The 25,835-nt window shown below is 36.5% G+C and overlaps 2 protein-coding genes across 2 annotated transcripts in view; one reads left to right on the top strand and one right to left on the bottom strand.

The window, feature by feature from the left end:
* Positions 1 to 1,350: 1,350 nt before the first annotated feature.
* On the bottom strand, positions 1,351 to 23,849 carry LOC145993558 (dynein axonemal assembly factor 4-like). Its single transcript, XM_083129449.1, has 8 exons — positions 23,535 to 23,849; positions 21,804 to 22,035; positions 18,996 to 19,154; positions 17,537 to 17,784; positions 11,605 to 11,705; positions 3,207 to 3,360; positions 1,537 to 1,788; positions 1,351 to 1,504 (listed from the first exon to the last, which is right to left on the bottom strand). Exons 1-7 carry the CDS (start codon positions 23,655 to 23,657, stop codon positions 1,546 to 1,548), a joined length of 1,260 nt encoding a protein of 419 aa, XP_082985575.1. The 5' UTR covers positions 23,658 to 23,849; the 3' UTR covers positions 1,351 to 1,504; positions 1,537 to 1,545.
* Positions 23,850 to 24,644: 795 nt separating this feature from the next.
* Positions 24,645 to 25,835, top strand: part of Uba2 (Ubiquitin-like activating enzyme 2) — a 31,123-nt gene continuing 29,932 nt past the window's right edge. Inside the window, exon 1 of the mRNA XM_083129448.1 lies at positions 24,645 to 24,822. Within this exon, the coding sequence (XP_082985574.1) occupies positions 24,691 to 24,822 (132 nt within the window). The 5' untranslated portion in view covers positions 24,645 to 24,690. The remainder of the gene's footprint in view (positions 24,823 to 25,835) is intronic.

Here is a 25,835-nt window from a genome sequence, read left to right as displayed (position 1 = left end):
AGGATCTGCTGTTGTATTGGAAATTCAAAACTGAGTATTCAAACCTGAAGCAAGTGCTGAGAAAATACTTGGGCATACCTACTGCATCAGTATTCAGTGATTGAGTGTTCAGTGTTGCTGAACAGATTTGAGATAAGAGAAGAAGTAGGTTACTTCCTGAAGTGCTTCCAAAACTCGTGTTTCTGCAGTTGAATCTGGCAGAACAGGAATTCATTTTGCATTTCAAAGAACTGCTTGTGTACTAATGTTTAATCTCTTGAGAATCCATGTTCTTCCTAAAGGTTCACATAACATTTTGTAGATGCAAATGTACATTCGCATCTGTTGAGAATATATATGTACGTATATACATATGACATGCAATAGAAATGTACATAGCAAATTTATTTTTGTCATGCTGAAAATAACATCCCATTTCTGTTAAATAATCTTATGTATCGGAATCGGTTAAATATCGGCATCTGTACCGGTTCCAAAAATTATCGGTGAGTACATCGGCATCGCTAAATTTTCAGCTTCGACACATCCCTAATAACAATAATAATAATCCATTGCGCAACAGCCCATGAAGGGCCTAGGCATACCTACCGACTGCTGGTCTCCCTCCCACGCTTTCCTTCGTCACCTCTAAGCGTGGAGATCTTCAACCAGTATTGGAATAGTCGGGGGAACAGCCCAACGTATCCCCAGCCATTATAGTAGGTCTCCGTGACCAGATTACGCTCACACACTCGGAGCTCCCCAATTTCCTCACGATGGTGGGTTGCCACCGGCCCTATACGTAGGCCGAATAAATTCCGACCAGAGCCGGATTCGAACTTACGCCGTCCCGCAGCGAACGATCTCAAGACGAGCGAACGCCTTAACCCGCTCGGCTACGGAGGAGGACATTTGAGCCAATAATCTTACAAATTCCCAACAATACTGATACAATACACTTTAACATTGTAACAACTGAAAGTTACACTGTAATATTTCATCGGAACTGTACAATATCAATCTTCCAAAGGTGCATTGTTTAAATTTCTTAATTTCACATGTGATATAATCAAAATATTAAAATTCTTGTTACTTAACACAAAGAAACATTTTATCACACAACACTAGTGTAACATTGAACAAAAAATTCAGTTTGTATAATGTAGAGGTTATTTGAACTCCATGAAAGTCAAGTGACTTTTGTGGATTCTACAAGATATCCAAACTATGGAACAGTATCAGCGTATTGCTTCTTTCTCTCTCTCTTTTTTTCTCTTTGTTTGGGGTTCCTTGGTTCGAATCAAAGAAAACAACAACAAAAATGGCCATTACATTTTAATAAATACCAATACAACTGTACCTACTTATTATCTATCCTCTGTGCACCATAAGCTAGTTCGTGTAGCTTGTTCAGATGATGACTATCACAAAAAAGTGTAAACAAGTTAGTTGCATTATTTACTAAGTAGCTAAAACTCTCCTTCAAACACTGGTGTTTTGATGTGAAATACATACATACAGATAGGTACATACATATGTGTACATACATACAGATAGATACATTCTTCAGTCAAGTAGATCTAGTTCCTCATCTGAGCAGCTGTCAGGCATCTGTTCAACCATCTTTTCTGCTCTCTGAAGATCCATCTTCAAGGATTCATCATTTGGATGGAGTCGAACGGCTTCTTGGAGATCAGCCAGGCCCTCCTTTGGAGCCCCCAAACTGCAAAGAGCAGCTCCGCGTCTAGCGTAACATCTAGCTCGAGATGTTGCATTCAACGAGACGCATGGTGTCATTAACTCCAAAGCCTACGAGGAAAACATATTAAATTAAAAGGGAAACGTGATTATGTGTGGCATTCAGATTTGCTAACTATGGTTTCGTCATTATGATACAAATTTGCTGAATTTGCATGTTGTTCTGCAGACTACTGTATGAACAATAGGGCTCAGCTAATACTGATGTCAATGTATTAAAAAGTATAGGTTGGGTTTTATTTACCAATGCCTAATGCCAGCTAATACATTTTTGGTATTTTGCAGTGTGACACTTTTGCAGAGTCCAGTTATCTTGCAAGTTACATAAAATGCAAGGATTCCATTTATGGTATTTTGCATGAAGATTGTGTGGAAAACTGTATTTTATGATTACATAACCGATATTTTCATATTCTGAAATAATTCCTGAATATTTTGAAGCAAAGCTCTGGTAAATTGACACATATAATTAGAGTGAAATTTGCACCCACTAACATTAATCAATATCTTCAACAACTTTAAATTTACAAGTTTCAAGCATTGGTATTGGTTCAAAGTGCAGCCCTAATAAACACTACATAAGGAAAATAATCAATTAAAAGATTGGAGCTATGATACTCTTCCTGACATCTAGAAAATAACTAAGTTTTTTTATTGTATTTTATTTTTTAATATTCACGTAAAGGTTCCCTTCACTGTTATTTACATGATTGAGTCGTTGAATGAGAATTTTATATGCTAGCTCTGGTGTACCCAATGTCAAAATCCATAAAATTTTGATAAGAAAATTTATGTAAAATTGGGCTACATTCAGTACTAAAATTCAGATACTAATTCTGGAGCAAAATCAAAAGATGATTAAATTATCATATTTGCCAACATATAAGATGCACTTTTTACCTTTAAAAATAGGTCTGAAAAACAGGGTGCATCTTATACTCCAATACTCATTGTCTCTAAAGATATCTGTTTGGCGGTTACGCAGAGATAGGTAATTTACGCTGATAAGCTTACTTTTCAGTGTTTCATGCATATTTTCTTCGCGATCGATTCACCTGAGAGTACATGCCTGACGAAGCTACCAGACGGGTGGCGAAATTGATCGCGAAGAAAATTTGTGGGGAAAATGAAAAGTAAGCCAATACTCAGTTTTTGATTACATTCATTTCTGGAAATTTTATCTGTTCTGAGTTAGACAATTTCCTTGCAGTGCGTGACAAAGAAGATTGAAATATATTCTTTCTTAATTAGATTAGGTAAGTTATTTGTTGAAAGTAGACCTATGTATTACTTTATATTTCAAATACTGTAAGTTACTTATAAATTCAGTGATAAAGATTTTTCCTGGAAAATGTGTGCATTCATCTTATATGCCGGCAAATATAGTATTTTATTTTTGCAACTAACAATTCTTCTTGCGTAAGTGAATTCTAACTGTCTTTATGCCACGAATGTAAATGAGAACTTGCCTGTGAACAATCTCCTATAGCTTTGTGTAAGTTCCCCAAAGCCATATGTGCAGCAGCTCTGTTGGCATACAAAGAAGCCATTTTCTCACTAAGCTTAATACCATATGAATAAGCACTCACTGCTCCGAGGTAGTTGCCAACCTTAAAGAAGGAACTGAAAAAACAAAATTACAGTTTGTGAAAGCAAAATATTCACTGAACAGCTGGTTAATATTATTCCTATGTTGTTTCAGTTTGTAACAACACACTTGAACTTAGAAATAATGCAAAACTATTGAATGTAATCCAAATTACAGTCAGTTGCCTATGTGTTTTTGCATGTAATCACCATTCATCCTCAAACGCATGATTAAGAATAAACAGTGGTGGCAATTAAGGGAGGAACTTTTGCTCGCGCACTATGCTAAACCTTATCTACAAGGGAAAGTAAACTGTCCTTGTTCCCCCAGTTTTGGAATCCCAATCACCGCCACTGAGAATAAGTGATAGAAAAGCAATGTTAAATAACCAAAAATAAAATACAGTAAAACCTCGTTAATCTGGACTAATGGGGGATAAGTTGACTGGTTTAACAAAAGTCAGATTAACTGAAATAACCTTAAAGAACAGTAGAAAGTGCAATAAAACTCAGTTTATAGCAATAGAACATGTTTATTATGGTGTACGAGGGTCACTATTTATATTTTGAGCCTTGGCAACACTGATTGAAGTTAGGCGCGATTTGACGTTTGCACGGAATCGTCTGGCATTATTGACCATAACGTACTTCAAATGTTTTGTCAATAGCTTCATTTGTGTTGTTTATGTTGCCTTGGAGATTGCGCGACAACAATAAAATGGAATTAACTCGTGAACATTTTCGTGCGATGATTTTTTACGATTTTCGACGTGGATTATCAAGACAAGAGTGCATCGATCAACTTACTTCCACATTTGGCGATGAAGCCCCATTCTTTGCCACTGTGAAACGCTGGTATAACGAATTTAATCGTGGCCGCCATTCGCTCACCAACGAGATTCGCGAAGGTCGTCCAAAATCAGTTGTTGTTCAAGAAAACATTGATGCTGTGCAAAACCTAATACTGCAAGATCGTCATGTGACATACTGTGAGATTGAGGCAACCATAGGCATTAGTTCCACCAGCATATATAAAATATTACATGATCATTTAGCTGTGAGAAAGGTATGTTCTCGTTGAATCCCACACAATTTGACAAAAACTCAAAAAGACGCTCGCGTCAATTGGTGCAAACAAATGCTTAATAAATACAATCGTGGTGCTTCAAAAGATGTATATAAGATTGTAACAGTTGATGAATCATGGATATATGCATATGAGCCAGAACGTAAACAGCAGTCGACTGTATGGGTGTTTCAAGATGAACCCAATCCAACAAAAGTTGTTCGCGCTCGAAGCACATCGTAACAAATGGTCGCCTGTTTTTTTGGGAAAACTGGTCATGTGGCAACTGTGCCTTTAGAGGAACGTAGAACGGTCAACTCTGAATGGTACACAACAATTTGTTTGCCAGACCAAATACGGAAAACAAACAAACGCCGTCGGATCATTCTTCATCAAGACAATGCCAGCTGTCACACATCTCGTCTAACAACCGACTTTATGAACAGTCAAAAAATCGAATTGATGGGTCATCCGCCGTACAGTCCTGATTTGGCACCCAATGACTTCTTCTTGTTCCCGAATGTCAAGAATAAATTGGGTGGACAACAATTTTCGTCGGCGGAAGACACCGTTGATGCGTTCAAAAACCATATTATGGAGGTGTCTCAAGAAGATTGGAAAAACTGCTTTGACAAATGGTTCGAACGAATGCAAAAGTGTATTGACCATAAAGGAGAATACTTCGAAAAACAATAAAGCAGTTTTCAATGCCAAATTCCTGTTTTTTCATTGTTAGGCTCAAAATATAAATAGTGACCCTCGTATTTAAAAGGCATAGGCCTAAATACACTATACAGCAGGGGACGTCTGTGCTTTTTACAGCAAGGGAAGCACATGTCATAAGAAGTGAAAATGCAGTAATAATAATAATAATAATAATAATAACTTACAATTTCCGGTATTATTTGAAAGTTAATTCCATCCACCTCTCCTTCTTTATAAATTCTTCTATCACTTAAGTGTAAAATTCCTCTTCATTTTCCATGCATTTTAGTTTCAACAGCTTCTTCCCAATGACAAGCAATAACAAGTTTGAGAGTCTTTTCTGCACTCCCATCGAGAGGTATTCATCTGACGAATAAGCCACACAAAGTTCACTTCTAAGATGAGCGAAGTAAAAATGTTGACCATAACTTAGTTTCAAGGAACGAAAAGCATCTACAGGAAAACTATTTTTTGTTTTCTTTATGTCAAGTAATTTTAAGAATTTTATCTTCTCCAGTGCCTGGAACCGAACTTCAATTTGGTTGTATATATTGTCATAGATCTCAAAATAAAGGTGGTGGTACGTCGTATTTATGTCGCACTCTTCATTTTGACATTGCCATTTCCTTGGTAGCTTGCAGCTCTCTCTACATTTGTTCCACAATATTTCAAATTCACTTCTCTTTTTCTGAAAGGTGACTTTGGTTTCATTTACTTTGGCAGTTAATAATTTACGTCCAATGCTTTTGTTTGGAGAATTTAAAAGAGTGAATCGGTTAAGCAAAATATGTCACTGAAAATTAAAGAATGAAATTGAACTGAAACTCTGAGAGAAAACTGTTAAAACATCGAGCTTCATGGTAAGTGTAATTATCCCATTGGTTTGGATTATCAAGGATGTTCTCAAACAAGTGAACTAGTTCTTCCTTATATTCACGAACAGTATCAACAAGTCTTCCGTTGTAATTCCAAGGCGTTGGACACACTTTAGGAAATCTTTTTTTCACTTCTGTGTCTAATGCAGTAGTTCTTTTCGTAGAATTTGTAAAAAAAGAAGGCAGACTGCTCAAGGTCATGAAGAAGATTTTGCATTCTTTTATATTTTAAGTTGTCTGTGAAAGTACAAGATTCAGTCGGTGAGCAAAGCAATGTATGAACAAAGCATCCGGATATTTGTCTTTCACTTTTTTCTGCAAACCACCGAATTCTCCTGACATCACTGCTGCTCCATCATAACACTGTGGGAATAATTTAGAACCACAGTTGTACTTCTCTGTTACGTTAAACACATATTCTGCCAAAGCACTGGAGCTGCAATCCGAACTCATGTCAGTAAATCCAAGAAATCGCTCTTATATTCCTCCATTAGGAGATGTGTAACTAATAACAGTTAAAAGTTGAGAATGTGCAGAAATATCAGTGGGTTTGTCAATAATAACAGCCACGAAAGGAGACTGTAATATTTCTTTTTTTATCTCATTCAATTAGATCATTTTGTGTGTGATGTGACAGGCCTGTTAACACCGTTGCTTTCTGCAAATGATTTGCCAGTGTGTTATCGTACTTACTCAACAGTGTAATCATTTCAATATAAATTCCACGGTTTATTGAATCCTGGTCTTCTGCGTGACCTCTGAAAGGGAGTTCTTGCTTTGCCAGATACACAACAACATCAACCAGGCGTTTGCTAACCTTCCTGTTACTTTTTACTAATTCATTGTGCTTTATTATGTACAATTTTCGTTGTTGATTTAGCTGCAAGTCTAGTCGCATAGTTCCAAATGTGGTCAGTAGAATTTCAGCGTGGATGTGAGTTTGTGTTTGTTGGTGACATTGTGATGCTTTAAGGAAATTGTTCATGTCATCGAAACCTGAACTGTTCCGCACACCCTTTTCATTTGAAAATAGGACGCAAGGCCAACAGTACAGTTTTAATGCTATTCTGCAACCACATAACCATTGCATTTTTTCATATTGGTCCGGATTAAAATGACGGACACAACACTTTGAGTTTTTACACCTGGTAAATCAAGCATTGGTCTGCCACCAGAAATCATCTCTTTTTTCTCTTCAAAACTTCTAGAGGTCAAGCCCTGAACGAAGAGAGTTTCCAGCATGCACCCACACTCTCCCCTGCTCCCCTCCCTCGCACCACTAGCTGCCATGCTCCTCTCAACTCACTGGAATGAGTTCCGCAGATTCATTCCCTTCGAGTCATTGAGCCACGTTATTTTGGTCAACTGTCAGCATGATTTCTACACATACCTGTTTGACAGAAATTCCTCGGATAACACAAATGAAATTTACAGGGATAGATCACAACACAAAATTAATTCGAAACAAAAAAAAAATCTAATGTAAATCTTTTTTATGCAGTTTTCGCCCGAAAGAAACCATGGGCTGGAATGAATAGTGGAGATGTGTTCCCTTTGCCGAAAATCTACGAAGCCCACCGAGGCGTGGGCACAGGCCACAAAGTGTCTCAAAATTTGCCGAATTTACTGAAGTCGTCTGCTGGCTACTAGAACTAGAACCAAACCGGGAGGACAGAGGCACACCTCCCACTGCTTTTATAACAGCACAACACACTGAGCCTTTACAAGACAAGCAACTGCATAGTATAGTTTGAAAAAAACTGTAAAAATATATTGACCGCATAAACATAGTTCTTAACTAAGTAGTGGGTGTTCTATTTTGTAAGGGAATCACTCATTCCCTTCATTAAACGGAATATCCGCCCATGCTATACAGTACAGTACAAAGTCTGCGGGAAACAGAATTTCATCAGTGGTTGACTGCCTTTTCTCTGGCAAGTTCTCTTGTTGACTTCTAGCCACAATTAAAACCTTGCATTCTGCTTCCTTTTCTTTTTCTTTTTGCCTGTCCGGATTAAGCAAAGTCCAGCTTATCGGGGTCTGTATTAACGAGGTTTTACTGTAGTACAAAACACAAACCAATCATTTACCAAAAATAGACCGAGATTTGTAAATAAGAAACTACTCAAGGTAGCTGTAATGACTGTTCATTTTCTTTAAAAAAAGTTTACACTGGCTATTTATAGACGAATAAGGTTGATGAAGTGAATTAATTATTTTACTTTGCTTTTCTGCCACTTTTGGCTACTCTCGAAGATGAGGATGAATGGTGATCGACATGAAATGCATGAAAAGAACAATCACAAACACACATAAACAAAATACAACACAAGCCCACAGAATATTATATTGGCTGTGAGCCCAGGTATGAGAGGGTCAATAGTCTCCAAAACAGCAGTCCAGGGGGTACTACGTGGAAGAGAGTTTGAATTTTGGTGCTTTCTGAAAGAGTCACCTCTTGCACTCCTATAGACAATTGAAAGGCTCAGAAGTAAAACAGGGTAAGTGACATTTTGGTCAAAAGGAGCCATCCTTCAATTTTCGTGTGTAATTGCCAGTAATGCAATTTGCATTGGACTCATTGAACACCTCAAACTGGTAAACACAACTCAAAAACAATTTATTGAACACCTGAAACTGGTAAACACAACACAAAAACAATTTATCTACAGTATAGCTTCTAATAACCTTTTTTCTTAATGAATTCAATAATGACCAAACTGTCACTTATCATGTTTTACTCCCAAGCCCTTCAAATAAGAACACAAAGTGAGCCCGTGATATAAAAATCACATGTAATAAATCTATGAAAAGTTACTGTACACAGAATCAAGAAACACCCCCACAGAGACAAGGTTGGTAAAGTTCAGGACCTTCAGTCTTGAGAATATGTAAACTGAGATGTGTACACAACTTAAAAATTTAAACGAATGTTCCATGGAGCAGGTGAGTTGATTCTAAACAAAATTTCCAACTGGTTACTTCAATGATGCCATGCAGTCCAAGGTGCAAGCTTTGGACTCAGGCTACAGGATGTGCCCAGGTTTGGGTCTCCTGGAGAAGGCGTAACAACTTTCTCTGAGATTTCAGCTTGTGTATAGGACCAGTGGACATCCACCATCATGAGGAAATTGGGAAGCTATGAATGAGTAGCATAACCTGGTTAAGGAAACCTACAACAACGACTGGAGGTTCGTCGTGCTGATCACATGTCACTCCATAGTTGGTTGGATGATTTCCCACCTCTGGTAGGAGTAAAGCCAGCATTCGGTAGGTAGGCACTGGGCTTCATAGGCTGTTGCATCACGGGTTATTATATTATAGTCTTACTTCAATGGCTTATGACACTGTGACACAAATGTGGTACCACTGAAACTATAATTTTTACCATTAAACTAATACACCACTATGCCTCTAATAGACGATACCAAAAAAGTACAGATTAATCCATCCCATGAACAGCCAACTTTCACATTGGTACTTTATCAATATCAATACAAATTTGTATTGGTCTATTCTTAATTTATAATACATATTGTGAAGTTTAGAGGGTTTCATTCATGAGTATGAATGAAACTTTTCATTAATACTATCCAATGTTCGGAAAGACTTTCTAAATATAACCAAGTTACAGTTACTTGGTTAAAAAATTACCGAGTTACAGTTACAAATACTCATTTTAAAAAGTAACTCAGTTACTGGTACTTGAAAAGTGAGTTACATTTGCAGTTACTTTCTGCTTCAAATTTTGTTGCAAACAAATTACACACAATTATCATTAACTGTAATAAAATATACATATGAAAACTTACGTGTACTTAATGTTCCTGGCACATAATATGTCTTCATATATTTATATTTATACTACAAATAAAAAAATATGGAACAAGGAGTCAGCTTTACCAGAATGATTTTAATTCAAAATATCGTTTGTATGTCAGCCATGGTACTTTACATGCGACTCCATTAATTCCACTTGCACCTGTTTCTTTCTCTTGCATTCGGAGACAGAGCCAGGGGGTGCTTGCGCTCCCCATAATTTTCTTCAGCACCCCCTACGTTCAACTGAAAACACTAACATTAATATGTAATCTTATGTCATGTTGTCATATTGAGCACTGAATGATAGGTACTGAAGTAAGAACATTATTATTGTATGCAACAGGCAAGCACTGAAAGAGGTGCTGATACTTTTCTGTACTGGCGGCAGCCTCTGTAAAGATCAGCAGGCGTTTTTTTCTTTCGTCAGCATTGTTGTTATGTATTTTTTCATCTTTTGTTTATTCAAGTGGTTTGTTCGTGTTTTTTGACAATTGCCTACAGCTTAATTTGAGTTGTTTTTTTCTCTTTTGGATTGTTGATAAACGGTTTATTTTCCGCCTGCTTGTTCTTCCTTACACTGGAGCAAAATTTTCAGCTGCTTGGTATCACCAGGTCGTGCTCAGGAAATTATTTAATGTGAGTTGTAACATGAAGGGTAGTTCTCTTCTTAATACTTTTGTTATTTATTCCACGTAACATGTCTAGTAAATGTACATTTCAAGCTTTTTCAAAAACTGTTAGGAAGAGGCCCAATGTTCACGAAAAAATTTTACAGTTCATTGTTGGGGATAGTGCGGCAGAAGGGATTTTAAAGATGACACAGTTGCTGTGCTCTTCGTGTTTTGTCTTGTGGCAGACTATGTATTTTGTGCCTTCATTGGTTACATTGGAAAGGTTCAAAAATTGTGTTTTTAAGGGCAGGCCAGGATGATTTTCTTTTGTATTTCACTACATAGTTCAATAAAACTGCAACATGTATCTTAATATTTACACTGTTTGACCACTTTCTTGGAGTATAAGACTTAATACATATCATCATGGACGTCCAGGAGAGGGCAAGTGGGGGAGGGGGCAGCATCCATGGAAAAGGAATGTCAATCTAAAGTTATATATTTCACACATATATTTGAATTTCAGTCAGTAATTTATGTTAATCAGTGGCGGCGATTAGGGATGCAGTTGCCCCCTGCTTTTTGCTATTTTTGTCCCCGCACTAGGCTAAACCTTATCTACCAAGATAATGTAAACTATCTTTGACCCCCTCCCCCCCAGTTTTGGCACCTTGCTGCTCAGTTTTGAAAGGTTGCATGCATGTTTCATGTTTTCCTTATTTTCAGAATCGCACCCCCTAAATTTCTTTCCACCCCCCCTCAGCACCCCTAGATGAATATCCTGGTGCCACCGCTGCTTCCATTCCAAGCCAAAATTCACTCCCTCAGCAATTTCTTCTGTCTAGCTCAACTTTTGACTACGGCATTTGAAATAAATACAGCTATCCACCCAAAAAATTGAAGTCTTTGCATGCAATTAGAAACGACAAATTGGAATAAAGTGTGGATGTTCTAAATTTAGCATACAAATCCTTTCCATGAAAATCCTTTCACCTTACCATCCAGAGAAGGCATGTAATTGGAAACAGTTGCCAAATTTAGCTCTTCCCCCACATTACAAATTTTCAAGTTAAGAATTTAGTGTTTTAAAGTAACTGTTGATTATTAATAGTCCTTTTGCAAAAAAAGTAACTGTGACTTCCAAACACTGTTATCATCTCACTTTGCTTCTTTAAGAAGTCCACTTTCAATGTATACTTACTCCCCCTTCTCCTTGAGCCACTGTGGGTCTTGTTCCTCTGGAGTCAAATCTTCTTCAACAAATCCAATTCTTCGCCTGGCTTCAGCCTGCTTTTTCAGCCACTGTGTGAAAAAAACAACACTGAATAAAATCATCCTGCATTCCTGCATTACATGTTCGAATATATGCTTCATGATTCTGTTCAACAAGTCTTGTACCCAAGAACAGGATATATCTCGCATCACAGAATAAAGGACAAAAAAAAACATTACAATTTTAAAATCAAATACCTAATACAGAGTGCTCTATTTGAATAGACTAATTTCAGTTGATTGGAAAACATGCACTTTTCCCAGGTTGCAGAGAGAAACTAAAGACATTACAGTAAAATTCACTGTACATCAATGTGTTAAGAAACCCTGATTTTCAGTTACCAAATTTTACATTTTCCCATCTTATACATTCAATCTTGATGGTCCCAATGTAGCAAAATGTTATAAAATTTTACTCGATCTTATATTATTCCATATTTTAAGTTTTTTTTTAAACTTGGCCCATGTGAAAAACGTAAAATCAAGATTCTGCTGAACTTTAATTAAAATGGGATCTTCAATTTTTAAGAATTGTATCCTCTCCTAATGAGAATTAAACATATGCAATTTACTTATTTTAACAGCAGCAGCCACAAAAATGCTAAATTATCACCAATTATAAGGAAAGCAAGAAATGAAAATACACACTTTCCTCATCATTTGATTATATGATACCTAATTTTGATTTACAACACCATTGCTTCATGTTTGCACAAGTATTACAGCTAAAAAATAGCTACAGAAATATATAGTGGATGAAAGAATAAAGCTGATTTCAAGGTACAATGAAAGTAGCAAGTTGGTGCAGAGCAGGCCAGTAGCCAGGCTCAGCCCCCCCCCCCCCCCTTCCACCCCGGAACTGCCATTAGCCCCCTTGACATTAGGTAAAACAATTTTGTATAATTTGTTTGCAGTGAAGAGTGAAAATGTAGACAGTTCACAACTTTAAGGATAAATCCACAGAACATGAACAACAGCTATTACATTCGCTCGTCTTGCTTATGAGCTGAAACCTAAGTATTTAGAAGATTCTCTACACTTCGTAAGTTCTTTCATATGGGAGCTTCCTTATCTGTACCTTCACTGTCCCTGTTGCGGCCTCCCGTTTAGACAGAAATCTGTGACTGTCATCACGCAAATTCCCTTCGCATCTGCATCAAAGGTCAACTGCTCCAAAGTTTTGGGAATGAAGGGGAGTTTCATTGCTTCGGCCGGGGGTGGAATGTACTGTAGGCACTGTGATTTAATATTGTGCATTTTTTTTTTGTGTGTGATATAAATATCTGTATCATATAAAGTAGAATGGACCATGATATTTCAGTATCAGAGATGTTTTAAAAGATGTAGAAAAAATATAGTATTTATATAATATTTTCATAACTTAACCCCCCCCCCCACACACACACATAATTAACTTACCTTCATTTAATACTGTTAATTTTTTTAAAAAATGGACTTGGTTTACAAAGCAACACCTGATAACCCGTAAGCCCCCCGGAGATCAATTCTAGCTACGGGCCTGATGCAGAGGACATTACAGATCAATATAGCATGTATAAACTTTACGGAAGTATTAATGAGATCAAGTTTTCACATGATAAATTAGCAGTGCTGTGCGGTGACATTTAGACTAGGGTACACAACATTGGCGAAGGGACGGAGGTTATGGGGGCTAGACTGCCCCCCTCACCTTCTGCCATCATGTTATTCAGAAAATTACTTCTTTCCACAATTTTATAATGGGAAAATTCTCATCCTTGTATCATTATTCAAAAGTACCGAGGTAAAATATATGTATGATATTTCATATTTGCAAATATATTCTGATAGTAGCTATGCAGAGTCCAACAATTCAACTTCAATTAATTCCTTCATGCAGCGCGATGAACATTGAACAGGAACGAAATGGCACAATCATTTTTCATGCTTTTAAATAGCATGTGATAAATCTCAGTATGCTCCACTATTTCACACAGAGGCGAAGATATAGTACAAGCAATGCAAGCACTGCTTGCATAATTCGAATATCATTTAATGTACTTAATGTTCTAACCGTATTTAGTTTCCATCGCACTCGATTTCGCGAAAAAATGCGGCCGCAAACTCCCCCAGCAGCTCTGTAGCAAGCACCAGCCTCAATGCTTGCAGCCGTTCTGCGGGAAAATAAGGCCTCCGAAGGAGTCACATGGCGAAGCGTGAAATTCTGGTGGAACCCGTCCACAAAGCTTCTACAAAAAGCTGTGCTTTCCGAGCTTGCGTGATTCCCGAAAATAGCCGAGTTCAACCGAAAGCAGAAGGATTCATCTATGGGTACGTTGCCAGCAAAAACTAGTAACGAATATTTGTCTTCATGAACACGTAAACAAGATCGCAAATATAATAATAATTGTTAGTCATAAAATAACTAAAAGAAGTTATTATCACTGTTCTAAATTCCATATATATCATATTATATTACAAATTATTTTAGATTTCGCGAAATGTAAAACGCGTAAAAAAAGTTGACATTGGGAGTTGGGGCAGTGGAATTTCTGCAGCCCTGTGAAGAGTTTTCTCAGGGAGGGAGGGAAGATTGGACGGACCTTGGTCCTGCACCCTGCTTCCTGGTCGGTCCAGCTTAAATTACGCCAGAAGTGTTGACCGCTACCAGTGTTTGCAACTGCCAAATTATTTACGCAGTAATTCAAGTGAGCTCTTTCACAAATTTTACAATCAATAAATTGACTGCTTTTGAATAAAACTTGGGGTGAAAATAAAGCTATCTGAGAAAGAACTATCTACTGATATTTGTACATGGCATAGAAGTAAATCGTATACATTCTGCATATTATGAGCACAAGAATATGTTTTAATGATTGATTTGTTGTTTTAAGTGCACTTTATGCACAGTAAGGCTAATCGGGACTGGACCTACAGTTTAAAATGGGATCTGAAACACTTGTGCCTCCACCGGGTATCGAACCCGGAACCCCTTGATTACAAGGTGACGACACTACCACTGCGCCATCGGCGAGGCCCGAATATGTTTTAAGTTCTATTATTATGATGCAAGTGGTGTTCCCAGGGTATTTTTACGGTCCCCATTTTGTCATCTTTTCCTTCCTTTGACGTTTTTTCTTAGATATACTGGGCCAAAAGGGGGTTATGTCTACCATCCACCCCCCCCCCCCTTCGTCCCGGGCACGCCATTGAATGACACTTTATTACTTAAATATTAATGTACATACTCGTTCTGCTGAAATGATTCTGATTCCTCCACGTAATTTTTATCTCCAAACTGATATATCTTTCCTTTGAGACGGATAAAATTAAGGAAATAGGTTGGTATCACTTTCTGTTGTTTCAGAGATTTTCAAAGTGATCTTGTGTGGATGCTTGCATTTGCAGTTGTGGAAAGCGCGTGGGATAGTGTGAGTGTTTGTTGCTTCGTGTTTTGTGCTGTGAATTTATCGGAATGAACGTGTATATAGGAACGATTGATGTGAAGTGCGGGTGTATTATTGAGCAATTGAAAATTGCTTCGTTTAGCTCGAGAGAGATAAGTGTTAAAATGAAAATCGTGGAAGGGGGTCGACCAACACCAAGAGTTTGAAATTTATTGTGGTGAGTACATAGTCTATGCATGTGTTTCTTTGCTTTGAAATGAATTTTTTATTGTTTGTGTTTAACTTTTTATTTAGTGTTTAAGTTACTCCAATGCGGTTTTTAGGGTGCCCAAAAATACTAAATTACATCATGCAGCATAAAATAAACAAAGGTTTCCAATTTTTTTTATCTAAATCGGTTTGGTCACCGTTTGACCATATTAAATAATAATGAACAAATAAAGGTACTAATAAGTAGTCGTATGCGGAAAGTTCGCATATGCAAAACGTTTAATATCATATGAATAACGTTACCTGGATTTTTTTAAAAAAGTAAATGTGACGTTTGCGGATCATATGGTTTATTTTTAGTACAGTCACTTTATTACGATATTTTGACAAATCCAGCGACTTCGTAAATGAGGCTATAAACCTTGAATCTTTCCCCTCGGCATGTCGTTGTACTACATGTTTTGTTGTACTGAAACATTGCTTGCCTCCTTCGTAAGACTACGCTTCGCTACTGATTTCACAACACCTTCCTCAGAGAAAACCCCAGGTTCGATACCTGGTGGAGGCACAAGTGGTTCGGATCCCACTTTAAACTGTAGGTCCAGTCCCGATTAGCCTTACTATGCATAAAGTGGACTTAAAACACCAACTCAATCAATCAATCAGAGAAAACCAATGAACAAGACCAACAATAAAGTTTCACGGTTTTTCTACTGTCAGCCGCTCTGCAGAGAGTTTTTTTTTTCTGAAAATGACTAACATACTGCTTAACATCCTTCATAACTCCTGCCTGAAACAAGTCCTCCAAATCAGGCACAGACCTTCCTTTCGGATTGTTTGCACTTTTCCGTAAATGTTGAAAATCCCTTCTCCAGAATGTCATCAATAACTCCCGGTCCCCCCTATTCTATCACTTCACTGCACCGACAAACAATACAGATCCTGCAATGCAAATAATATGAACGAAACACTCACTGCAAATTGCACACGACAGAAGAAAGCAACAGTCAAACTCCCACGGCTATCCCCGAAAACCGCACGTTCTTGTGGACGAATGAACCAGAGTTGCCAGTCCACAAAATATTTTGTACAATGGAGATAATTAAGCACACGTGGAAAATACGTCAGCATACATCCCAGAACACTTGAAAAGCTCAAATAAATTATGTTAAGCACAATATAACATCCAATTAAATCACTTTGCAATGTCTGGGGAGAGGGAGGGGGCTCATTCGAATCCCATTGTAAGCATTGTGTTTACTTATGTTTTTTTTCACTAAAGGCTGAAATACAATGGAACACATATAAAATGGGGACTCCCTGATGGTGCAGTGGTATCGTCATTGCCTTGTAATCAAGGGGTCCTGAGTTCGATACTCAGTGGAGGCACATAGTTGTTCAGATCCCACTTTAAATTGTAGGTCCAGTCTCAATTAGCCTTACTGTGCATAAAGTGGACTTGAAACAAGAATTCAATCAAATAAAATGTTGATCCCGAAAGGAGATAAACAGATATTCTCGACTTTGAGAATTGAGTGAAACTTGTAAATTGTTCACACATTTTCCCCAAGACACAGCGACGACGTCAAAATGGGGGACTGCTAAATAGTAAGCTAAACATTCAGAAAAAAAATATGTTGACTGCTGCCAACACTGCAAACGCTGCCGAAATCTTTGGTACCCTCGATGCTTAGAATTTGGGAAAGAAGAGAGGGAGGGGGTTGATCTGAGACAATGGGGTTTCCCTTCCGAATTTCTAGGATACGAAACAGAATAAACAGCATTTCTGATGGATCGGGTGGGTGCAAACAGACCCGAAGTCACAATCGGGATGATTCGGGACTGCCTTCAGGAAGGCCAGGCAGCAGCATGTTCATGCGGAAATCGGAATTTCTTGCAGTGGAAATGCTTTCGGAGCGATAATTGTTGAATTTCCATGTTCGGGGAAGACGAAAAAAATGTTGAATTTTTTCTTACTGTGTTGTGGGTAAGCATTGCATACCTTGCATACCCCGAATGCATGCTGCTGTAAATTAGTGTGATTTCACTTGCAATGTCTATCAAACATTTTCATTCCTCAATAAAACATATGAACTTATTTAAGAATTAAAAGCAAGAAAGGTAATTCTCATTCTGCTCTTCATGCATATGGTAAAATATCATCTACAACAAAGATTGTAAAGTTGAGATATCAACCATTACAATTTCTCTGTTACAAAATGCTGTACATGTTCTAATCAAAACATATCAGAGTGTCACACTAACTTCTTGCTCTTCTTCGTGTTTTGATTCTCGACTTGGTGTTGGAAACATTCTCGGTGTGAATGTAACATGGATGTTGCCAGATTCCCTTGGGGAAGGTAGATCTTCGCTCAGTGCATCCTTTTCAACAAACTTTCTGGTATGGGAGTGAAAAATCTGTTTCATAAGATGTCTGGGGACAGTTTTCTTTTGCTTCTCGTTCAAAGTCTCTTTCTTGGGTTGAAGTATATCTTGCTTCCATAGGTTAGACTCTGCAAATAATGGAATAGAGTCAAGCAATGTTTTAGCTGTCGTAAGGCAACCCTTCAGATATATTTGATAGTGATGAGTCACAGCATGGGCTCAGCTGGATGTTGGCCCTATCTCACTAAAAACTCTTTTCTTTTTCAAAATATTTATTTTATAGAAAAAAACACTGATATCTTCAAAACTGAAGAATGAAATGTTTATAATTTGGACCGAAACTAATATTGATGTTTAAACATTATAACAATATATTTTTTTTTAAACATTTATAAACTTCAACACATGAATACTTCAATGAAATCATACCATATCAATCTACCAGAGCTGTATTTTCAAATATTTATTATTTATCAGAATATTAAAATATAGTGGATATTGACTCACAAAATCCATTTTTCAACACAATGTGGGTGCAAAATTTATGAAAATTACACATTTTGCATAATTCTCAGGATAGTTAGATTCCACAAAAGTGGAAGTACTTGCACTCTGGTAAAGTATTGACCACAATTGGTCACTAAATTCTAACTGCTTCTTTCCAGCATGATACTTCATCATTGACTCAGAACTATTTAGAATTGCTCCTAAAGCACTCTCAAGAGTCCTTGATTGAATTGAATTCATTGTTTTCTGAATATTTGTAATAATATAGATGGATTCTAGCGATACTGATAACCACTAATACTGTAGACTTGTTATCCTGGTGGAGGCACATAGTGGTTCAGATCCCACTTTACACTGTAGGTCCAGTCCATATTAGCCTATTTGTGCACAGAGTGAACTTAAAACAACTTCTGATAACCGATATTAAACCTACTGATGTAAAATTGCAAATGATCCATGAAAAACCTGATTAGTTAATTCTTCCTCTTATGTAATGAATATCACCATTCAACTAAAATGTATTTTTCTTTGGGAAAAGAACTTAGGAACTTGAATTAAGAAAAAAAGGATTTGGGAAAAGTATTTACATAAGAAATGTGAATGCTTACCTGATGATTGTAAAGTACAATTTGTGTTGAGGTACCTCAGGCAATGAAGGTTGCAAATCCTTCAAATTAATGGGTTCAAACCTAAAGAAACACACATCATGGATACGTTGATTTTTGTGAATATTTAATCATATCACCACTTTCAACTAGGGCTAAGACTGAAAACTCTTCACTGTGCACAGGGAAGGAACTGGATTTTTTTTTTTTTATTTCTCATTAAATACCTGAAACCTTTTGTTCTGGTTGAGATGACTTCCATTCTTCCAAGTCTTTCATTGCTACATGGCGTTCATGATTTCTTACTCCCTCAATAATTTCACGTTCCTTTGAATCTAAATCAATTTGTTCTTTAACTGCTTCACGGCGTATCTTGCTTTTCTTTTCTGGGGGAAAAAAATGCTGATGAATGATCAATATTTTCATGACACACTATGCTAAAGTGACACACACATGATAAAATGTTGACTGTCAGTTATACAGGGAATAACAGAACTGGTGGCAGGAATGTAATGAATGTTATCAATTATCAGTTTACTAGATGCCACTACTATCAAGAATGAGGAAGAATGATGAATTTGCTATGTAAAGGATCACATGTACAATATGTTTAGGGTTACCAGACATCGTATTTTTTACAAACATGTCCTACATTGTTTAATTGGCTAGAGTCTAGTTTATGTCCTTCTTGCCCACTCCTTCTTACCCGTTTATGTCTTTCTTGCGCACTCCTTCTTGCCCGTTTACAAAACCGTGCTAGCAGACAGCCGGAGCTCTGGTATCCGTAGAGTAAGTAAGTTTTTCTTTTTACACTTTCTGTCACTAACCATTCACGGGAACGAGGTATGCCTACGAGGTTAGGTTAGGTTCCATTAGCACTCATTTCACCCCTAAATATGTGCTTCATCATCGAAAAATGTCCTCAGTACGTTCAATCCCGCATATCTGGACAACATCGGTTTTTCTCGATTTTCACCTCCAGGAAATTTTTCCTCGGCTTGGGATTTACTTTGTTCAATTCCTTATAAAATAACCTTTCCAACTATATATGACACGTATTCCTTAGGAAAAGGACGTAAACTAGACTCTTACTGTTTAATTTTAACCCGTGGAAAAACGGCTGTGAATGAATGAATGAAATAAAGTTGTTGAGTGCGTCGACACATTGGGCCATTTTGCACCCTTCAATGTATATGGGGAAATGCCTCCTTATCTAAAATTCTTAATTTAAAATTTAAAATAAGGAGAGTTAAAAGCCCCTTGAGAAAAGTTAAACCTGGAAGGTTGTAAACGCACTTGTACAAGACAAAGAAAACATATTAAAATGTAAGAATAAACTAAAAGCTTCCTCACAAACAGTGGAAGAGACCAGCTCTTCTCATAACGATAAAAATGCTTGATAAAACACAGTTGTCATCACCCAACAAGGAAGACAAACAGCTGGGACGATTAAAAGTCTGCCAGAGGAAAGCAAAATATACACATTCAACAAGAATATGCCGAATACTTAAAGCAACATTACAAACACGACACAGCCTGTGAGAGCCAGTGCCTACCTAGTGACATAAGTGTATTGAAAATGCCCAATTCTTAGTTTTCTGAACATTTCATTCCAGAAATTGCCAAAACAATCACTTCAGGAAGAAATAACAAGCAGAATTCAAGATTTCTCCCACTGTCTGAAAATCTTGAATATTTTGCATTCCAAAACTTCCCAATGTTGGACATAGTGAACATTTCACGGCCCAACCAGAAACATTCCATCCTGCACACTTACTAGTTGAAACAAAAAATGTACTGCTATTAACAGATTGGGGTCTCACGACAGGCATAGCTCGCAGTGCACTTAAAGTCAATGTAGACGAACGATGGGCATAGCCCATCCTGTGGTATGCAATCGCTTTGCCGATTGAATGACGGGCTATGCTCGTACTTCATCTTCATCTCATGTGGTGTTCATTGCAGCCCTCTGTTGAAATTCTGACCACTAGGTGAATCATGTGATATTTTTATCTCGCACCTGCTACTGTTTGTTGTCGGGTTGATGTACTGTGCATTGTTTAGAATGGCGTCGTTAGATCCAGACTGCATAGCGGAAATTCTGCATGAGGATTTTTGAAGTTAGCAACTATTTTGATGATGCAGATGAATTTGAAGATTTGGAAGGTAATAATAATTAATTGTTGACAATATAAACAGTGTTGAAAACTCTAGTATTTTATGAATGAAATGAGAAGATGTATTTTTTTTAGTTCTATTCATCTTGCTTCTTGCTTGATTCTCCTACATGCACTGATGTATTTTTAGTTTTTCCATTTATTATTTTGTATAGTGTATGTCAAATGAAAATTTACTTTATTTATTTAGTTCATTTATTTATTTATTTAATTTTTACAGATGATGCAGAACCAACTGATATATTGTCTGGTTCCGTCCTGCAGCCACTTTTTCATACAAAAGCTAACTACCTGTAATTTGTAATTATTTTTTGTTATGTGCACATAAGAAGTATTCTTATGCAACATTCAAAAGATGTATTGATAGTTTATGTAGTTAATTATTGAAATTTCCAGATTACGAACTTAAAATATCTCTATATTAACATTTGTTACAATGTTGTACTTTTTTTTCACAAAACATTGCTGAAAAAAATATTCAAAAATGTCTGAAAATGAAAAAAATTTGACAAATTTTTGTTCATTGAAAAGAGGAAGTTTTGTAGATTTAAGAAATGTGGTAAATAAAAACAAATTAAAAAAAAATGTATGATTTTTTTGAAAAACAACCAAAAACTGCAGTCCAGAGGTAAAAAATGCTGTATTATAAGGCCAGACACGAATGTGTTAATTAGAATCTGGGCATTTTGTACTCAGGTATTCATTTAAAAAGTAATTTTTGTACTGAAAATTTGTCATTTCCACATCATTTGCTCATATTTTCTAGTAATATATTATGTATACTGTAAGTACTACTGTGTCCTGTGTCACTTCATGGCCCACATTCTTGGTTCATAGTACTATAAAATTTCAACAAACCTGCTTTCCTCTGTCTTTCTTCTTTAGCATGGAAATGAGCCTTCTCAACAAATTCCTGGCGTAACTTTTTCTTTTGTTCTCGATTCAAGTCTGTCTCAAGTTTCTCCCATGACTCTGGCTGTACTTTCACCAATTCAAATACAATATCCTCTTCTGTGAATGTACATTTACTCTGACTATTATCTACTCTAGAGTGAAGGAATACTTCAAATAAGAAAGGTGGATAACTTGCCTGCAAAAGAATACACACTACATTCATAGGCATGTTATTGTACAAGATGGCATATGTCCAAGATCTTTCATTAAGTGAACTAAATATTTAAAAAATCTAACACAGTTTAATATTACAAATACTGTTCAAGAGGTATCGGTTCTAATTGTTTTATGATTTTTTTCAAATTCTCCTAGCAGGAAGACAAATTATCATAGAAGTTTGGCATCATTGTCACACGAAATTTCAACCTTCCTTAAAGTAATGAGCGCTGTTTGGATTAAAAAAAAAAGGTACTAATGATGAAAAAAAGCTTAAAAATTACCTTCTGCAAGCATGTGCGCTTCCCATGGTCAATGTATTTTCCATTGACAAGCGACTATAAGTATCGTAGACTAGTACGAATTAATGTAGAAGTAAATCGTAACCTTAGTAGAATGCATTTAGGGACTTTATGTTAATACTAAGAGAACCAACTGGCCCGCTTAAGCTAACTACGAAAGCATATATTGAACAAAATCTTAATAATCACTAAAACTCTGCAGTATGTGTTAACAGAAGTAAATCGAAATTGAACTTATTTATTGTCTTTTACAAATCATGGCAAGTAGAAAATCCACTTGATTTTTCTTGGCTTTTCCAGGTTTTAAGGATGTATTTTCACTCATAGTTTGGTTTTTCTGGATTTTCCAGGTCAGTGGGAACCCTGTGACAGGTTCCTTTTTTTCTTCTTTACTTCTTTGAGGTAAATAAATATGTATTTACATATTGTGTCACCTTCCCACCTCCCTGACATGATATTCTAATCTAGTTCTTATTTTATAAAGTCGGTTAATTTGATTCAATAATATTAAACAGCAAATGATCTTCCTGAGTTGGGAAGGAGCTGGAGGAGGAGGGGAATGGCAAGGAAAATGTACACAAAATATCCCCCAACTTGGTCACAACTTTAAGCATAGTGGCAACCCCTTCCCCTTAAACTATTCCAATGACCCTACAATAAACATCTTCTTCTTCTGTTTATTTGTTTGGCCACAAACAGCATCTCTCTGCCTACAAATTTTCACTTCAAGTGCTATTGTTGGTGTTGGATTTCAGGTTGCATGTGAATGGATTTACTTTGTACATGATTTTTCCTGTAATATTTTCTTGGCATGTAGTGACTCAACTAGCATATATTGTATAAATGGGTAAAACACCTTATACCAGTTGTTTGGTTATTCTATTATTATTTTTCACTTCCCACTCTTGTGCGTGTACACGTTATTTATGAGACATAAAAATGACTTCCTAAAACTGTCGGTAAATAGATCAGTAACTCTCCTAAAGCCCCTTGATAATTTCAATTTCACACCAGTTTCCTCGTCTTCCTGTATAACATTTAAAAAGTTACAGAATATACAGATACAGTAGTTTCTTCTACAGACTAATTAAGCTGAAGAATAAACTCTGAATTACAATAAGGAAAACTGCCTAGAATTTGAAATTACTTTTCCAATATATTCAGCAAGAATGCAAACCTTAATATAGTTCTCAACAGTGAATATGTCAACTTTTGAACAATGAATTCCATTTAAGGGAACACGAATTATAAGTCTATCATCCGTTTGTCTCCATGAATAGTCTTTAATCAATATAGGCATTGTAAATCACCAAGTAACTGTCACGTGAAATGCTGTTGTCAAACTGTTTCTGTTTCTCGGTATTTCTTAAATTCCTTACATGTTCCTGGTTGACTATGATTTATAAATATCCTACATCCAAAAAAATATATTGGTTAAGATGTGGATCAATACCAGATTGACATTCTAAAAACAAGCCATTCTGTGAAGGAAAAAAAAACACGTTCCCAAAAGACTTATTTATATTTACATCCGTATCTAGGGGCAACCATTATCTTGCGCAATGAACATGAATAGAGTTCGCAGGTTAAGTAGAAAATATATACAGAAAGAAGCACCATAGAGAGTATAGACGAATACTATTAATGAGTTTTAAGCTTATGTTTTTAAAATCTGACGAGGGGAACTTTTAATCTGCATTTAAATAATAAAATATATTGCTATATCTACGGTCAAGTATAGATTGTATAAGCTGGCATTTAAATACTATTTTTATTTTAGCACAATTTTATACAGCATATGGTCGTTTTTATTATAATGTTCCAAACCAAGGAATACCAACCAAAACTCTTCTTCAAATCTCATCCGTCATCTGTGAAAAATTTTGCAAATAATAAACAGATTTTTCGTACGCCAAGAACTTAGTCCTTAACGGTTTGCTCATTTAGGGAAATTTCAAATGATCGTTTTCAAAAAAGGTTAATTCTAGATGTTTTCAGCAAAGCAACATTAGGTGTAAAACGTCTTGGGGTGACAGTTTGTATATTTTGTACTATATAAAAAAAAGAAAACACGTGAGAAAATTTCCCTGTACCGACCAAAGGGAAAAAAAATCATGCTGTCCCGCACGCCCCTAGATTACTTACAACAGCTATTATTTACATATTTGCGGACATCAATCTCAATGATTATAATCGGACGTGTAAATTTGAAATATTATTTATTTTGAAAATTTTAAATTCGTTTTTTAATAGTTTGTTTACACCACTACATCCGTAATATTTGCGTAAATCTATCTGGCACCCATGATCCCTGGCGTGTACAAGAATTGAAAATGGCTGGTGCTTTCGAAGACAACTTCAAATCTGCAGTGGATACTTCAAAAGTCCTGGTTGTTGGAGCCGGGGGCATTGGTTGTGAACTATTAAAAAATCTTGTATTATCAGGATTTAAGGATATAGAGATAGTAAGTAATACAATATGAAGGAGAGTTTTCTCCTGAAAAGTATGGTCGTGAAAACGATTCCACATGTGACAGTATCTATTTGCTTAAAATGACAAGTAGCATGAAATATATGTACAAATATGTGTTGCCTTTACTGCTTGAATATCACTGTAATAATAGTTATCTCGTAGAATATAAATCATCATTACTTGCAGTGACCAATGCTTACCGGTGTTTTGCCATACTTGGTAACAGTTTCATACATCGGAAACACATTTCTTCAATTTTACACAAGAAACTACTTACGGAAATCAGTTTCTCCAAGGTTTTCAACGTTCGTCGAGGTATTTTCTTTCATCGTGGAATATATTTGACTGGAAAATCATGTATTTTTCAAGGGAAATATCTCGCCGACGCAAAATTGCCATTGCTGTAATTTGCTTGCCCTAGGGCAACGGGATACTGCATACGTTTAATGACGTGGATACGAGTTTACAATACCGGACCACTCTCCAATTTCTATGAAATTTCGCCTACTCACTAATTGTGAACTCCTAATCACGAATCTGCATGTAATAATTGGCGGTCAAGTATGGAAATCGAGAAAAAAATGAAATAAACTACGTTTTCTTAACATAACGTAACCCTACCATAAGAACAATAGCTCCACGGAAGACGCCATTTTCCCAACATGAAGAAATCAACAGGCAAGATGAGGTATAGTTCTCTTAGCTAAAATATTAATTTTTCTTTGTATTTATGCTAATGGAACCTAACCTAACAGGCCTAACCTAACCTCGTAGGCATTCCTCGTCTGTCGTCAACAAGATTGTTGTGCGTAAAGGAAGACCATTAGCTAATTAATTGCGAAAGAAAGATGGTTCCGAATTGCTGTGTATGGACAATCACCGTGGTAAATCGCAAGGTTATTTTACAAGTTGTACACGTAAATGTACAATTTTAACAAGTGACCGCCAAATATGAACTACAGATACGTCATCAGGACACCAAAATTAGTAAGTAGGCGAAATTTT

The sequence above is a fragment of the Lepisma saccharinum genome, chromosome 1 (genome assembly GCF_977018435.1).
Source record: "Lepisma saccharinum chromosome 1, izLepSacc3.1, whole genome shotgun sequence".
Classification (NCBI taxonomy): Eukaryota; Metazoa; Arthropoda; class Insecta; order Zygentoma; family Lepismatidae; genus Lepisma; species Lepisma saccharinum.
This window is presented reverse-complemented; position numbering and strand designations above follow the sequence as displayed.

Excerpts from the sequence above, each read along its gene's own strand:
- LOC145993558 (XM_083129449.1), bottom strand. The coding sequence starts at position 23,657 with ATGCCTATATTGATTAAAGACTATTCATGGAGACAAACGGATGATAGA. Across the intron at positions 22,036-23,534 it reads CTGTTGAGAACTATATTAAG|GCAAGTTATCCACCTTTCTT; the intron begins GTTTGCATTCTT and ends ATTCTTTTGCAG. Across the intron at positions 19,155-21,803 it reads AGAAAGACAGAGGAAAGCAG|AAAAGAAAAGCAAGATACGC; the intron begins GTTTGTTGAAAT and ends TTTTTCCCCCAG.